The sequence below is a fragment of the Poecile atricapillus genome, chromosome 1 (genome assembly GCF_030490865.1).
Source record: "Poecile atricapillus isolate bPoeAtr1 chromosome 1, bPoeAtr1.hap1, whole genome shotgun sequence".
In the NCBI taxonomy this organism is placed as follows: Eukaryota; Metazoa; Chordata; class Aves; order Passeriformes; family Paridae; genus Poecile; species Poecile atricapillus.
Window position 1 is genome coordinate 85,407,017 of NC_081249.1, and position 17,927 is coordinate 85,424,943.

A 17,927-nucleotide genomic window follows, 5' to 3' on the forward strand; every position below is an offset into this window, starting at 1 on the left:
TTAGCCAGGAATTGCAATAAAACAGTAATGACAAGAAAACAAGATAAAAGAGAGACTCCTAAATTGGAGCTTTGTCACTAAGAATATTTGTCACTTGGGTTCACTGGAGTTTCAGTGGGTTTGATGCAATCAGTTGCATTCCAGAAGATGTCAACTTCCTGTCACTGCCTGTGTTTGCAAGGACTTCTCTGACAAGTTACCCATCCTTCTCCCTGGTTGCTTTTTTAAATCAGAAGTTTAGACTGTGTGGAGTTGGGATATGTGTGTGTGTGTGTGTGTGTGTGTGTGTGTGTGTGTGTGTGTGCGTGTGTGTGTTTGTGTGTGTGTGTTTAGTTTTCTTTTGCATTTGGTATTGGGGATTTTTCTTGCTATATGCTTTTCATTTACTATTTCTTTGACTTCATAGAGGCTATGCTAAACCAGAAATGTTCTTTTAACTGCATGCCTGGAAATGAAATGAAATAGAAACTGATTTTTTTTTTATCCTATTGCCAGAACAATAATGAAGGGCTGAGCTTCATAGTATAATGGACTGGTCCAAAGCATCTATTAGCAGGGCTGGAGGTTGTTACCCAAGACCTTTTCACTGATTGTCCTCATCAGGCTGAGTTCCAGCCCCTCTTTCACCTCATTTGAAGGCTATGGAAAATTCATTTCTCTTTGGAACAGCCAGGTTGTATCTCTAATGCCCAAGAAATACACAGCCACTGAAGTGCATTTGTTTTGACAATGAAGGGCAGTAGTTGTATACCTGTTACACGATGAGGTTTTGTGTATGAAAGCAGTAACTGAAGGAAGATCTATGGACTGGCCACAAATGCTGCAGATTGGCAAGCAGGGTTGGCAGGACTTCAGCCCTTACCCTTAGCCTAAAAACTAAGAAAGTATGTGAAAGAAATCCAAGACATGCCTGCTTCAGTGTAGCCCAAAGGGCATCAGGGAGGGAGGAAGCAGGTGAGGAGTTCCAGATAAAATGCTCTCATCTGTGCCTGCATTGAAGGAGTCACCCATGCAGAACAGTGCCTGTTCTGTGGCATTTGCTTTAATACTTCCTGCTGGGAAATTTCTTTGCTCCTGACCCTCAAGGAAATGAGTGGGTGTGGTCTCAGCTAAAGCTCCAGTGCTTTGAACTCCAGAAGGTCCTAAGCTTGACACTGTGACCAGCAATGGTACAAAGGGTGAGATGCACAGGGCTGAATCTTAGTGGTTTGGAAAAGCTGAAATCCATATGCTAAAGCTGCCTCAGTTCAGGGGAAAGGAATTCCTCCTCAATATGTAGGCTGTGGTGAGCTTGATCTTCAGAGGTCCTGGACATACCCACTAAGAGGCTTGGCTTTGCAGCTCTGTGTACCATAGCCAAGGTCTAACTCTGCAACAGCCTAAATGAGGGATATTAGCTAAGCCAAAAAGCATCGCCAAATCATGATGCCTTCTCTGCAGGAACATGGAGGGCAGTGAAGCATTACTGTTTTGCAAATATACAAAAAGTGGCCACACTTAAATTTATTCTTTCTTTCTTTCTTGATTCCATTCATACTGTAGAGAGATGTCTACAATTAGTGACAAAGAGAGGTATCTCAGCAAACAGCTCTAGGATCATATAAAAGTCTTTTGCAGTCTCTGGCTTGGCTTATGGCATTGTTATCAAGTTTTATTGTCTAGTGTGTCACACTAGAAGAGCTTTGGGCATCACACACAAACTGCAGACACTGAAAGACCAAGTGTAAATTCAGCTCATTGCACTGTGTGGCCTCCTTAGGTATTAATCTATTGAGTTTAACCCAGAGAAATAAGACCAGTACCTTACACAATTAAATCCTCTGATTCTGAGCTGCAGGGTGCTTAGCATGGAGCCATGGAAACATAGCCCCACTGGCAAAAAAACTCCTGGCTGCAGGAATTTCGTAGTTCTTTAGTCACCAGCAAATGTGCATGGCCAGCAAGGCTCAGAGGGGAAGTGAGTAGCTGGCACAGAAGAAGAGATGGTTTTGTCCTTAAACAGACACATCAGATCGAAGGAAACCCCAGGGGTTTATCCAGGTCAGTGGTTGTGGGTAACCAATTTTGGTGGTGTGACTGCTCCTGTCTGTTGACCACAGTGGGAGCCAGAGCTGCACAATTACCAGTAACAGAAGTTGTCCTTTGCTGAGGTGGTAGATGCCCTTGCACTTGAGAAACTAAGATACAGTTCATCTTGTAAGATAAATGTTGAAAATAGTCAGACAAATCCTACTCCAAAAAGGTGATATTTCTGTCCACTTGTAAAGGGAATTAAGGCAGCAGCTCTGATGTAAGCATCCACTTTGTAACTATGCTTGATGATATGAATCCCTTGGCATTTTACAGAAACCACTAATAAGGTACAGTCTTGTTGTGTTGATGTTTTGTGGGGAACCTGCTGAAAAAAGGGTCCATCTCCCTTTTCTCATCTCTATTCCACAGAGACTGGCTTCCCACTCTAGAGCAGGAGGTTCCTTCCCAGGACTCCTTCAAAACATGGGCTCTGGGCCCAAAGGGAAAATACCAGCCCTTTTTCAAAGCCTTTGCATGTATCATAATACAACTGAAACCATCCACAATCCAAGCCTCATGCCTCTGCCAGCTCACCCAATTTTGTATACCGTTTCTTTCCTATGCCTTGTGTAAGGAATCACGTAAAGCACAAACACTTTAAAATGGAGTCCAAACCTTTTAATGTACCTGCAGCGCTCCCTAAATGGTACTGGCAGTACCCTGTCCAAACAATGAGAATGATAAAAAGGAGAAGGCAGATGTATGGAAGAGACTATACACAACCCCAAACAAGTGGGATCACTGTGGACTTGGAAGATTTCCCTGTGCTTTCTCAGCACACCTGTGTCACAAGTATACAGGGAAGCAGTATCACTTCCATTTCATTTTGGCTTGCAGAGCCATGAAACTGTTCTCATTCCCAGTGACTACACCATCGTGCCCTCTAATACCCATCAAAGTGTCAGTTCTTGGCTAGGGACCAGCCCATCCCATCACTGCAACTTCCATGTTATTGCTTCAGGGGCTTTAAAATATCAATGTATTGCTCAGGTTTTCTTCTAAAAAACTGTAATAGCTCAAGGAACACTCAGAATTGGAAATCAGCTCTTCCTCCACAGTCATTTTCTAGTGGCAGTGCCAGCATGGGGGATAAATATTCAAAGACTACAAATAGTATAGCAAATCAAGTCTTTCGAATAGTAAAATGTCTTGTCTTTTGTTTTGGGCTGTTACCTAGCTGAGAAATAAGAGGATGAAGAGGGGGAAAAAAGCCTTCTCTACTTCACCCCAGGCATATTTATTTCAGTTGCTGTTCAGCCCAGTCCAGTTTACCATTTGGATTTGCCTGTTGATTGTGGCTTTAAATAGAAAGCGAATCCCCAGTGTTCCTGGCTCCACTGCTCATTCACTATCACAGATAAAGGGAAGCAGTTTTGGAGATTTTATGTGACCAACATATGTTTATTTAAGCAGTTTTCACCCTGAAGGATCTCAAAGTGACAAAAAAAATCCCTCCGGTGTATAAGACACTGCAATTCATGCCAGGGCAGAGCATGATACTATCTCTCTGCAGTGCTGAAAACAGTTGGCAGAGTCCAGGGGGGTAAATTCCAGCTTGACCATTTTTAACAGATTGTTTCAGCATCTATTCTATACAAGATCTGGGAATAGAGAATTGTTTTAAGAACTCTCTTTTTCACAGAAGATTGTAATCAATAATAAAATCCACCAGAGTGAGGCTGTGCAATCCAAAAATAAATCACAACAACAGTGCTGGAAGAGGGGAGCAGGAATTTCTCTCTGTCCCCATTTTTCTCCATCACTGAGTAAGTCATTTGCCTTTGCCTATCTGCACATAGCCTGCTCTAAAACTCAGGGAAAGTTATCTGTGCTTGCCAGTCAAAGATGGTAAAGGATTGCAAAGTGCCATTAAAACTGTCCTCCTCTTGTCCACCTCTCATGCAAAATAGAGATTATGAACAGCTCAAAAGCTTACTGACATTCAGCAGGGCTTTGTTAGGACAGTCAGCAGAAAATGCAAGTCCCTGATCAAAATGGATGATGGATTCCCACAGGGAACTTCTTCCACCAGGGTTGAAGCCACTTGCTTAGTGTGAGTGACATGCAGGTAAATGAAATAATACCCTCCCAGTCTACTGTCATTGGGAAGGAATACAGATGGAGACTGAACTGTCAGGCTGGAGCTGTCTTGAAGGTCAGAGCATTTTATTTAGCAAGAATCAGTGTCATTTTTGGAGATGAAATCTGTTCAGACTTTAATAGGCTAAATCACAAGGGATATTCCAGAATAAATCAGAAAGGTTCTTTTCCCCCACCCCCATAGTATTAAATAATTTGAATGAAGAACCAATTTACTGCTTTTTAAAGAAGAGAATAACTCAGTAATTTTTACGTGTCTGAAGAGGGGGTAATTTTCCTACCATAAAGGTTGAGAGAAATTTTCTATATGTGGAATAGAGTCAACTGTGATCGACACTCTAGTTTCTAGTCAACTTCTCCTGGAACAATTCCATTAAGTGCAAAATTGTGAGCTGTGGCCTAGGTTTTTATCATGAATTCTTTGGACTTGATGAGTTTGGGCAGATTGTACGTGTTCTGGAGAAAAGTAGGTATTTTTCAGACTTCTTCTACTTACTACTTAACCTTTCTTAAAAGGAAAATAAATTTGTTTGGGACAGATGTTAAAAGTGTAACCTGTTACTTTCAGGCTTAGGAAAGATGCAGCTCAATACACACTAGTAGTCAACAATTTTAATAGAAGATACGAATAACTTTAGTATCTGTGTTAAAATACAGGTAAAGTCCTTGCAAGACAATTGTTTAAATTTTGTCTAAACCCATCTGGTTTTTTTTTTCTGGCCAGTCCTATTGGATGCTTTCCATAAAGTGCATTCTAGTTTATTAATTTCTTGATTCTTGGGCTCATTTAATGTTGCAGTCATGGAGCTAAAAGTATTATCATTCTGTTTGCTCATCCCATTTTCTCAGCCACCCTTTCTGTGTGCAAGGAAACAGTGAGCAGAGCATGCTCAACAGGGGACTGATTTTCAGGTTCCTCAGCCTAATACCAAGTCATGCTTTATCTGGGGAAAAATGTGCCACTTGGGGAATTATTTTGTTTCTATCATCATTGAGGTCCAGCTGAATTCACTGGCAGGATTCCCTTAATCTCCCTGAGGGCAGGACACAACTTTAGACTCTTTGCTGAAGTCAGCAGGAGCACCAGATGAGCCTAGATGCAGTGACATTACAGGGTATATCTTCAAGTGTTTTATACAGGGAGTCTCCTTTTGGAGTTTGTATTAGTCTTTGTTGGGAGGGCAGATTTTTTTTTATTATTATTATTTTTCTTTTTTTTTTAATTAATTTCCCTACTGTCCTCTGTTTTCCCTTCACTTCCTGGCACTGCACGAACACCACTTTCAGGACTATGTCTATAACAAGTAAATAAAGCAAACACAGGCACTGGAACTCAACCTGTAGTAGTTCCTGGCATGGTTTTGGCTCAGAGAGCCCTTTCCTTCACTTTCTTCCCTCCATGCCAGAGAGCACACCAGGCACAGCAATTGCTAATGGATACAGCTTGGGATCCTGTGCTGTAATTCACCATGTACTAACCTTGTCCAAAACAGCACTCCTTCACTTTCCCAGTCTTTCTGCCCTGTGCATTTTTATTCTCTAAAGTGTTCGCATTGCCTGTTAACTTAAGGAAACACATCATCCAAAAAATTAATAATGTCATCCCCTTGTTTTTCAGCCACAGCCCAGCTCATAAGTATTACTTGACCACAGATCCGATCACCGGCTCCATCTACCTCTCGGACACCAACAGCCGACGTATCTATAAAATCAAGTCAACCACGTCAGTGAAAGACATTGTGAAGAACTCAGAGGTCTTGGCTGGAACTGGGGATCAGTGCCTCCCATTTGATGATACCCGCTGTGGAGATGGAGGCAAAGGCACTGATGCCACCCTTACAAATCCCAGGGGTGAGACTGCTTCTTCTCCACTGGCATTTTTAAAGGGGGCTTTTTGAAAGCAGCTTGTTTAGTCACACTGGAGATTGCTCTCCTCTCCAATTCTGAAACACATCCTAAGGGCTTTCTCCTGGAAATAAGTGAGTATGTCTCACTCTCATCTAGTTGCATCATGGTTCTTCAAATTCACATGGCTGGGAGGAATGCCAAAACAGAAGGGTTCAGTGATGGGCACGTGTCCAGAGGGAAATGGAATAAATCCACCCTTCACTTTTATACCCATTGAGCCACTACTCCTCCTTACTAACAGTGCTTGGTCCCTCCCAACCTAGGCAGGATTCACTAACATTCAGTTGACTGAGGCTTTCTTGGCATTAAAAAAAAGCCCCATAAGCATTGCTGTGTATGTATATGTATATATATAAAAGGGCAGCAAAACTAGCATACAGCTCAAAGATACACAAATAGTTGTTTAGACATTGGCATTATATATTACAGCATCCAGCTTAAGTCCTGTAGGGGGTGGATACTAACTTTGATATGGGAGTGGTCTAATTCAGCTTAATTTCACCTGGTTCCAACATACTGAAATGTGATAAAAGCACAGTTGAATCAGAATAAAAGCATCACACAGCCTTCATGACTGTGAACTAAATTGTTCAAAACAGGTTTAGCCAAACATATGCAATCCTGCGTGTAGCCAAGACTTCAGTCTGGCAATCTCAAGGTAACAAGCTCTGCAGATGGAGGATGTCACTCCTCCCAGCTGTTCACAACTCCCCCCCCCAAAAAAAAAAAAAACCAAAAAAACCAACAACAAACATATGGGGGAACAGAGATGACATGGGCAGGATAGAAATGAGGTGGAAGTCACTGTATGTACACAGATTTTTGACCATGTTTGTGAAGAGGGCTGAGAAGGGCACCTGTGCAGGAATGTTTTTTGAGATGTGGCATTTTTGCCTGTTATGCGTCATCTCCTGCACAGCTGTTCAGAGTGCAAGGAGTTATTTATAGGTTCTTGGCTTTGACATCAATGTGCTGCAGGTTTTCTTTTTCATTGCATCAGGGAGTGGTAGCTCCCTCCTTCCTCAACACTACAATGGCCAAGCCTATCCCAACCTCTTTGTAAAGCAACCCCTCAGGAATACCTGGGGATCCTTTAACAAGTGCTCCTACCCATGGCAAGAGGTTTGGACTAGGTGACTTTCTAAGGTCTCTTCCAACCCAAACCATTCTGTGATTTTATGGAAAATTATTTCACTAAGAGTAGATTCCCAAAGAAATTGTGGCTCTCCCATCCCTGGAAGTGTTCAAGGACAGGTTGGATAGGGCTTTGATCAACCTTCCTAGAGGAAGGAGTCCCAGCCCATGGCAAGGGTTTGGAATTAAATGGTCTTTAAGGTCCTCTCCAACCCAAACCCTTCAATGATTCCACAATTCACAATTCTCAGGAAGTTATTTTTCATCACATAGAGATGACATTGTTGTTACAGAATCCAAGAAACCCAAAATGATTTAATGAGCTTTTGTGTCAGGTCTGGCTGTGATTTTTTTTTTTTTTTTTTTCCCCTGGCAAGGATGCAGAAAAATATACTTTGGAGAACCTATTATTTTTTTTGGCCAAAAAGCATCAAAACCCAGACTTCTATCCTTTTAATATTCAAAGAGTCCAGAATGATTTCCAAGCACTCCAGAATTCCATGAGTTAACCATTATATTGGGCTAAAGTATTGCCAGAAGCATAGGTATATAATGAAGGAACAAACTGGTGGTCAGTTTGCACTGTAGAATTTGTCTCACTGAAATGAGAAAGTTGACTGAAAAGAAAATTAAGTGACTTGGGCAGAGAGATACAGGCAGTCCAGCAGATGAATCATGAGATCAGAGAATCCAGAAATCTGTAATCCAATTTTCTGCACCTCTTTGAAGTTCAATCAGTGCAAAAAAATACCCCACCACTTTTGTTGCTCCTCTGTTCTCCGTTGTACAAGATAAGAGGGATATTATTCATTTCCATCCATGTGCGAATGTTACAAGGTTTAGATGACTTATGTTTCTGCTTTGCTATAGCAAACAGCTCTGGAGTTCAAAGTTTTCAGCACTGAAATCCTTTTTGTTGGCAACTGAAGCTCTCAGGAGGCCATTCTTCCACCTCAATCATATAACAGCAAAATTCATGCATTCATTCCTCATAGCTCCAAAATTTCACAAAACAGAAGTAAATTGAGGGTGAAAGAGGAAATGACATGAAGCAAAATGACAACAAGAAAATAATAATGCAGAAAGCCGGCACTGCCAATGGAAAGTTCCTAAACAGTGTTCCCTGATCTGATTGTAACATGACTTTGCAAATTCTGCTGAGGCAACGGCTGTGGCAGGTGTGACTCATTCCCCAGTCCCTTCTATAAATGATGAACATGAAAACTCACGTTGACAGTGTAATGACACCATTGTTTATACCTTCACAGTGGTTCATCCTAGCAGAAAAATCTAGCAAATGCTCTTTCCTCATGTATTTCATAATATTTCAAAATAAAATTGATTTATTGTATCAGTAACCAGAAGATCTCAAGTGACCCTCCACTTCTGTGTCTTGGCAGGCAAATAAACACTCATAAGGGAATGGTCAGAGGAAATTAGAAAACTACTCTGTAGCTATAGAGATATCAGTTGGCCGGGGAAGGACTTGGAAAGTTAGTTTTTCAAGAATCATTGCTCTTCACAGGATGCTACTTTTTAAGACTAAAGCTATTTTCTTTTCTGTGAATATAATTGCTTCATGCCAAGTAGGATTTCTGTATTTTAAGGACATCTTTGCAGTTTTTCAAATAACATAAGGAATAAAAGTCTTGCCTTTCATGATATTTTAATTAGCTGGTATTTGCAGCTTGTGGAAAATACTGAGGGATACCTTACTGCCAGATGAAAAACAGCAATTCATTAAGACTGGAGAAATAGCTGTGGGCTGTCAACATATGCCTTTGCATAAACCTTTAGCCTCTTGGACCAGTCAAACATCTGGTCTAAGTAGGTTTTTTTGGAGTCACTTCTCAGTGGAAAGAAATAGTGAACTAGAAGAAAGAAACTAGAACCTGAAGGTGGTTCATTCTGTGACAATGCACATGTTCAAGGTGGGATGAATCACGTTCTGGGGGTACTGGTCTTCTGGATCTGATAGCCTGAAGGATGAGGTCCCCACTGCAGCAGACACTGTTCAGAATGATTCTGCACATTCTGAACAGCAGATCTTTCCCAATTGTTTTGATCACTTCCTCCAGTTCTCACCTCCCTTGAGTTCAGAGGGGACAATTTCTTAGAATTAGAGAATGCTTTGGGTTGAAAGGGACCTTCAAAGACCACCCAGTTCTAGCCCCACTACCATGGGCAGGGACACCTTTCACTAAATCAGGTTGCTCAGACCCCCATGCAGCCTGGCCTTGAACACTGCCAGGGATGGGACATCCATAGCCTCTCTGGGCAACTTGTGCCAGTGCCTCACCATCCTCACAGGAAAGGATTTCTTTCTAATATATAATCTAAATCCATCCTGGTTTAGTTCAGAACCATTATCCCTTCTCCTGTCAATTCATTTCTCTGAAGTAGCTTCTGGGCAGAGGTTCTTGTCTCACTCCAGTGAAGGAAGAACTCCTTTTAGACCATCAGCTTAGAAAAGACATCAGGAGGGGTAAAACTGTCCAGGAATTTCACACTTTACCCATCTTTGGCTTGTTTAATAAATGTAGGCTACAGGAACACAGGACAGATAGATCCACAGATGAAATAGGGGTGGCAGTGGTTTGGTCAGGGTATTTATCATAGCTATTAGGAACCAGTCTGATCTGTCCAATTCATTTGCCACAGAGCACAGCAAAGCTTTCAGATGCTAATGAATTTCAATATATCCTTGCAAATTAAAGTGTTACCACTTCCTAATTATCATCTGCTAATAATGATCCTCTTCTACAAGCAATCTAAAGAAAAATTAAAACTCCAGCTTGTCAGAGCATTTCTTTTCATCTGAGTACTCACCATTGGTTCTTCTCAGGAAAATGTTGTGGCAGAGAAATTACCAAGGAGCTTGCAATTAAGAAAGATTGCAGTGACAAGTCTGACACAATAGGAGGAAGGTTTCAGAAGGCATGTGGGGAGGGAGGGGGCATCTCATTCATTTAGCACTGTAGCACCAATGTGAAATGAAGTAATTAATTTGGGGACAGATTGGTTCTTTCACTCTGTCCTGCTGAATGTGTAAACAAAATCTCAGTTGTTCGCTAAGTGTTGAAGAGTTCGACAGAATTAATTGAGGAAACCAACCCTCCACAATCTGTTAACATTTTTGTGGTCAGATAATAATAGGACCATTTTGGGGAAGACCAGAGGCTGACTGAACAAAATTTCTTGTCCTTTACTCCGGCCAGAAAAGACACTTAGGAAGAGGGGCAATGTGTTGTTCCTGTGCTAACACTCCAGATGCTAGTCATCAGCATTTAGGGGACATTCTGAAGAGGTTGCACCAGACCTGTGCTTATATAGTAGCATCAATTGGCTTAGAAACCTTCCTGAGCACCTAGTTTTGTTATTCCAGGCACCCTGTGCTAATAATTTCCACAATTTCTTTAGCCAGGTCATGAATTAGAATGGTCCTTTTGAGGCCAAACCACTGTTTTCTTTTTTCTGTGTCTTTACTAACCTTTGCTGTCTTGCAGTTCTCTTCTTGACCAGTGCGTAGCACCAAACTGATCTTAGCAGAAAACTTTTCACAAGAATTCCAGAATCTTTTTCCTGTGTGCTCTTCTTCAGATTGTCAGTGTGTATGGGTAGTTAGGCTTTCCCCTTCCCCTGTGAATTCCTCTGTACTTATTGACATTGATTTTTATCTGCCGTTTTATTACTCAGTCATTCAGCATCCAGTCAGAGAAGAAAGATCCAAATCTGGATTTCTTTTAGCCACCTTGTTTTTCAGTTAAAAGGGTTTTTTGCCCTTTTCCTAACTAGAGCTATTTGCACCATGCAATCACTTTTAGTGGTTTGTCTTCTCGAAGAAACTCACCATGTATGTCCCAGTAGCTAACATTGTGCTGTCACCTCTTCATGCTACAAGGTCCTGACATTTCAAGCAAATGTCATCACATCACAAATTTCTATCAGCACAGCTCACTGGTGTGATGCACATGGTGCTACAAGGCCTTGTTTTGTAAGAGATCTCCGCTTATGCAAGTGGAGCCAGCATGATTACATAGTGTATGTATTTCATATCTCAGAACTTAAGGTTTGGATCTGCAACACTACCTGGCAGCAGTGGCAGCAGCTGTTTCCTCTCAGTAACTGTGAGGTTGAACTTCGAGCTATATGCTGAAAGGCTGTAATTCCCTTATGTTCCTATGGAAACATGAGAGGAGCCTACCGCCAAAGCAAGCCAAGGCTTTGGGCTTAACACGCATAACATGTGAATTACCCATTTTGGTGCCTGTTTGCAGGAGCCAGCTCCCAGCACTGGAGCTGTGCCTATATAAGAAAGGAAACACAGAAGTCCAACCTAACCTCTACAATCTGCTGCAAAGCATCATGAGATGCTTCTTTCCCTTTTCACAAAAGTCATCCATCCAAAGACACTTGTCTGTGGGATAGCAGGGCTCTTTTCCATAATTAGGTTTGATTCCAAGACAATCAACAAAATCAGGAAGAGATTGGAGCGGTTGCCACATAAGGAATGTGTGCAAGTGGGAATCTGGGGCTTTAACAGACTGCAAACTCTGCTTCCCTGAAGAACATCTCAGGAAATATGAGGCAATTGAGATTGCTTAGCCTCCATGAAAGAGGGATAAGCAGAGAAGTGCTCAGTGATAAGAACACATTCACATACCATTGCCCTGGAGCAGGGTGATAAGTGGTAAGTTTGCTATCCCACGTCAGCTTACTTGGGTGTGCAAGTTCTTTGTCTAAGCTGGAATGCAAAATAAAGTTGTGCCCTATCAGCTGATCAGAGCTAGCTCGAGGGCCAAAGTGCATCCAGGTTATTATTACTGTAACTGGGTAATCAGACCAGCCATCAAACCCCAGCACTGCACAGAGCGAGCCACTGCCAGCAGACACTGCTGATAAGTCCAATCCAATACATATGGAACTAGCTAAGGGAGAAAATTCTGCCTCATTGAAAATCACATTATCCAAACTGCCACCCTTCACTGGCTTTTAGCTTGTCACACAGCCTAATGGACAGGCACCCGGAAAAATACTTGTTAGGAACCAAGGAATGGGTAAGAGACTCTTGTGTTTGACAAAAGCCAATTAAGATCAACTAAACCTTCTATCATGCCTCTTCCAAAAAAAGCACGTCTAACATATTGCTTAAAGAGATCAGTTGTGTCCCTGGTTTTTAAGCAAATGCCAGCAAACATAAAAGAACTTGACACTCAGTAGGCAAAATAATTAAGAAGAGGAGAGACCTTCAACAGCAGATGCCAGTGACAGGTGACATGTGCCAGTATCCTGGATGACTCATTGAAGAGGACATGGTGCTGACAAATCTCATAGCAGGTAAAGATAGCTTCCTGAATGCCATGGATGCCAGTGAAATATTGGTGCTTATCCCATCAGATCCTTCTGCAAGTATTTAACAAAGTGCTAAAATACAAATGGTGTGTTTATATTGTATAGTGAGAATAAATGGCCACCGCTACTGTGGCTTCTCCCATAGCATTCATAAATCATAGAATGGTTTGGATTGGCAGGGACCATAAGGACCATCTAGTTCCTACCCACCCTGGGAGGGGGACACCTTCCACTAGACCAGGTTGCTGAAAGCCCATCCAGCCTATCCTTGAACACTTCCAGGGATGGGGCAGCCACAACTTCTTTAGGAAACCTTTGCCAGTGCCTCACCACCTTCAGTAAATTCCGAGGTACAACAGTTACCTTGTGCTTCTCTTGGAGGCTTTTGTTTCATGGTCCTGCAAAGATGAGTCCTTGGCATGAATTGAACACAGGTATTAAAGTGTAGGACTATAAGCAATCTTTTAGGTCATTCAGTTGTCATCCATTATCTCAGCAATCCTCCTATATCATCCTCTCCAAAATTAATGAACTTCATCTTGAAAGCAGCAAGTAATTTTTTTCCTCACTGCTGTAGAGGCTATTCTGAAACCACACTGCTCTGATGGTCAAATATCCAATCCAGGTCAAAGTGATGCCCTTCAAACAGGATGATGCTGTGAAGTAACGAAAATGCTGGTTTTGCCTCCTGGCAATAACACACAGCTCCCATTCAGCTCAGTGATCTGAAACACCAGTTTTTTGACTCCTAATTTACTTTGAATCAACAGGTTGCAACCATGTCTGAATCCTTTCCTTTACCTCAGCTCAATGGAGAAGTTTGTTCTTTCTCTCAAACAGTGACTTAGTCCTGATGTTTTTCTGCCAGGCCAGATTATCTTCTGTGGATTTCCTTATAATCAAATCTGCTATGTTTTTCCATGTATCACCTACCTCCATGGCTTCCAGCCCTCTCAATACTTACAGTGCTGGCTGAAGGCCATGATTTTAGTTGCCAAAGCAATCAGAGGATTAGTCCCTACTCTATGAAAATCTAGAATTTTTGATCTGTGAACTTCTGCATCTGCACTTCACGGCAGAGCTCACAGTCGGTGGAGACTGAGGGTAAGTGTTTCAAATAAGGGGATCTGGCTGCAGAACAGCATTTTGGAAGAACACAAGATCTGATCACTCCTCAAACATTCTCAAAGCTTTCTATCTGAAACAGAATTTCCATCATTTCTGTCACCAAGATGACAACCAAAGAGACAGGCTAGTGAGGATTCAGCTCACTAATTTAATCTGCCTACAATATAAATGTTTTCTTTAGAGGTATTTGCTGTAGTCTCCTTTTATAGTCAAATGGAAGGAAAAGGTATTTCTAGCAGGATTTGTATAATCTCTCAGGGATATGGGCTTTAGGGTGATACAAATTGCACTCTCAAAGTAGATTTCTCTCTCCACTGATTGGAATAGCTTCAGAAACTTGCTTAGATGCACAGTGCAGATGTCTGCTTTATGCCAAGTGCTTGTTAACCCTGCAAGGAAAAGAAATCAAACAGGAAGATTCTAATATTCATATATTTCAAGCAGAATATTCACTTGCATAGAAAAAGATGTTACAGGCCTCTACATTCTTTTTCTGTTTCTTTACAAGCTTTTAGTGTCTTTAACACACTCAAGTATTATACTGACTGACATTCTGCCTTTGTAGGGCAGATGAGGTGAATGACTTTATTAGTATCAGTGGAGTTATTTGAATTTATACTTGCACAAAGGAGAAGTGAATAGATCCCCTAACTTCTTATTCCTGCCTCAGTCATGACCTTTCTCTGTGACCTTGTGAGAATTACATTATCTGTTAATTTTCTGATATGTAAAATTAGAATGATCACATTCATAGACTGTTGTGAGGTCTAATTAGAAAGTGTAAAGCACTCTGATGGAAGATGCAGAGGGGTAGCTAGCCTAGGATAAAGAGGATTAAAGGAGGTTGTGCTAACATAACAAATACTTGAGAAATTGTGCTTAGGGGAAGGTGAAATGGCGCATATATGCAGGGCAAGAAATGAGATCAGCAGCCTGTAACTGCTGTAAGCAGACCTCAAATCCACTGACACAGGAGTATGTCTAGAAAGGAGGTTTAGACAATGAAATTAATCACTAGCAGAGTTCAGAATCAGGTGAAACACCGTATATTAGTAGGATTATCCTAGGGCAAACCCTTTCTCATTTATCCATCTGGAATTTGATTGACCTGATGGATCTTTCACAGGCTTTTTTCATTGCCATTTTGGAAAGATTCATCAGTGTAACATTTTTACGTGCATGGCTTACCATTCATACAATGAGCAATAAAACCAGGGTTCTGAACATGTAAGACAGGCAGTTATTAGAAAACCTTTTCATTTCAGCATTTCACCGAATGCCATGCCCTTTTCCAGAAGCGAGCTGGGATTTCTGCATTGCATTGTGTGCCACTTGAAAATGCCTTCCATGGAATGATGCCAGTTCAAAGCTCTCGATAACCAGGACTCCCACATCCTCTCATCCCTTTGGAATGCCATAAAATATATTGCTCCTCATGTCAAGCTGCTGTCACTTTGACTGTCTTTCTTTGTTCCTCCCCAGGCATCACCGTGGACAAGTTTGGGCTGATTTACTTCGTGGATGGCACCATGATCAGGCGGATTGATCAGAATGGGATCATCTCAACTGTGTTGGGTTCCAATGACTTGACATCTGCTCGGCCTCTCAGCTGTGACTCTGTTATGGACATTTCTCAGGTGGGACGGTGGTTTGGTTTGGTTTTTATAGAGCCTACACCTTCACCCTTATCTGCATGTCTTTGTGCTTCCCCAGCAGGTTTGATAAAGAGGTAAGGACTCAAGGAGAGTTGCATTTCTACCATTTATACCATAGTTTATGGTATAAAATTGACCGGATCATAGAAGAATTACCCTATAAAAACAGGAGAAAACACTTGACTGCCCTAGCTCATAGATTTCCAGGGATGAGATTTTTAAAGGTATCCCAGCTACAGAACTGACTTCTTCAAGAGTTCCCAGTCAGTGGGAAGACACAGATTCCTGGGAAGGCAGGTTTTGTTACACACGTCTCACTGTATGCCATGGACTATATGCCATGCTCCATTGTAACATCTTAGCTAATAACAGGTTTTTTTCTTTTCTTCCCCTCACCCTAATTTGGCCCAGCACAATTTTAGACCTGAATCAAATTAGCATAGGAAATACTGATTGGAGGATGTGGTGCCAAAATTAGCAGCAGCAGGAAAACAAGAATGTTGAATTGCATCAGATTGCAAATTGGTTGCAGCTACCATCATGCTGGGCTTTTAAGTCCTGCTGCTTCAAGGTGGAGAGAAAAAAAGAAGAGAGAAAAAGAAATCTCATGTTGATGATTGCTTTACTGCTGGATGGTGCAGAAAAGAAATCTGTTACAGCCCAGCACTCAGTTTTGTGCGGCACTGGCCAACTTGTCAAATTGTGCCAGTTTAGGACAGTGTCCTTTGAAACCTTTGTGCCACTTGTTGTTTGCCTGACTGCAGGAACGTTGTCCTCTCCTATGAAAATATAGATCATAGCTGGAGGGCTAAGTACTGTTATTCAGCCACAATAGATGTCAATGGGGTTTCCTTTTCCTAACTACCTAGATAATTTCCATGCTCCCATATGGAATCTGTTCTTATTTTTTCCCCTCTAATTTGAAAAGATTATTCTTGCTTCCTTGCAACTGGCTCCCACTGTCTGTAATTTATGAACAAGCTGAAATAATGACTTTAAAAGTTGTTCTGCCTTCTGTAGAGGCAAAATTTTGATTGTTAAAGGCCATCTTGTAATATGTTTCTCATCATACAGACTTAGTTTCTTCTTTATGTGTATTTCAGGGTTACTTAGCACAAGACTGTTGTTTAATCAGGCTTTAAAAATTATTTACTTCCAGGTTATGTAGCTCCTATGTAAACCAATGCCATGCTCAAACACTTCTGAGATGAACATGTATCAGCTGAAGACTCTTTTTTCTTTACATAAAATGACAGGAACCGCTTTTAGATTAACCTGTACTGGGACTGACAGATTAACCAGTCCCGTTCTAGAGAAACATACTGAATACAAGCTTAATTAAAAAATAAAAGCCAGCTTGGGAAGCAGCTTTTCATCATTTACAGCAGATAGAAGGGTCTTTCCTGCCAGGTCCCTGAGGCTCCCTGGGACATGAGGACATGAAATATTTAGCTGCCACTGTTGACAAGGAATGGTTTTTAAGAAATTGAAAATTCCCTTGTCAGTTCAGAATAAACTCAGCCCTTGATGCTAACTGAAAACTGCAGAGCTTAAAGACCACTGGAAAGGATGGAGGCATGAATTATTAAAGAGAAAACCACAGGCTATAATGTTTTACTACAAGAAGGGTTAAAATAGGCCAGGAGCTGAGAAAAGGAAGGAGATTTTGCAAGCAGAGGACCAGAGTAGACAGAGCTCAGCAAATTGTTTAGCCATGAAAATAAGCCTCATGCACCCAGGTGTTAGAAGACGCAATAAACTAAATACCTTACATATGATCTCTTAAAAAAATACTTAAAAGGCATATAGAAGCATCAAAATAAAGCATGGCTTTAGCAGAGATATTTTAACTACAGGCCTCAAAAATAGGAATTTCCCGTGTTCCTGTAGATCTTACCTGGTCTCTTCTTACTCCTTCAAGTAAGAAGTTTTAAATAAAATCACAGTGCAAGATGGTTTCCTGGATCTGAGTCTGCTGACATCCACTGCTCCTCCTTCCAGTAAGGTTACAAAATACTCCTCTAAACTTCGTTACATCACACAAATGAGAAGCAACTGAGATGGATGGTGAGAAAAGAAGGTTCAAAACAAAGAAACTATCCTGGAACTGATAGGCTCCCATCAGCACAACACTGATTTTTTTTCTATATAAACCTGAAATAAAATAATATAATCCAGAAAAATGCACAACTTTGAGTTCTTTACCAAAAAAAAAAAAAAAGTTCTGAATTCTGTTGGTAAATATTTTTTAGGTTTAGCAACTAAAAGAGAAGACTCACTTGAAAAGAGTGTATTGCAGAAGTGGAGCTAGAAATGAAGTCATTCTAGCGTTCACTCACTTGTGGTGTTGTCAGTCACTGTTTAGAGGATTATCAGTGTAGTACTGGGATGTGCCACTACTGAACCCATTTTTCCATTATGCTAAAACAAAATGTGAAAATCACCATGAAGGCACAAGTATTCTACTCCATGAACTGAAATTGCCTGAATTTCCTGTGAATTGCTATTCTGCATTTTTGAAGCATAAAGCAGAAAACCATAGGTTATAACTTAGATATTCACACATGCTGGCCCAGC

At 41.2% G+C, this 17,927-nt stretch overlaps 1 protein-coding gene across 1 annotated transcript in view; it reads left to right on the forward strand.

Annotated features, from left to right (window-relative positions):
- The window catches only part of TENM4 (teneurin transmembrane protein 4), a 349,338-nt gene that overhangs the window by 289,483 nt on the left and 41,928 nt on the right, over positions 1 to 17,927 (forward strand). The window contains exons 22-23 of the mRNA XM_058863767.1: positions 5,792 to 6,024; positions 15,178 to 15,332. Coding sequence (XP_058719750.1) covers positions 5,792 to 6,024; positions 15,178 to 15,332 — 388 coding nt within the window. The remainder of the gene's footprint in view (positions 1 to 5,791; positions 6,025 to 15,177; positions 15,333 to 17,927) is intronic.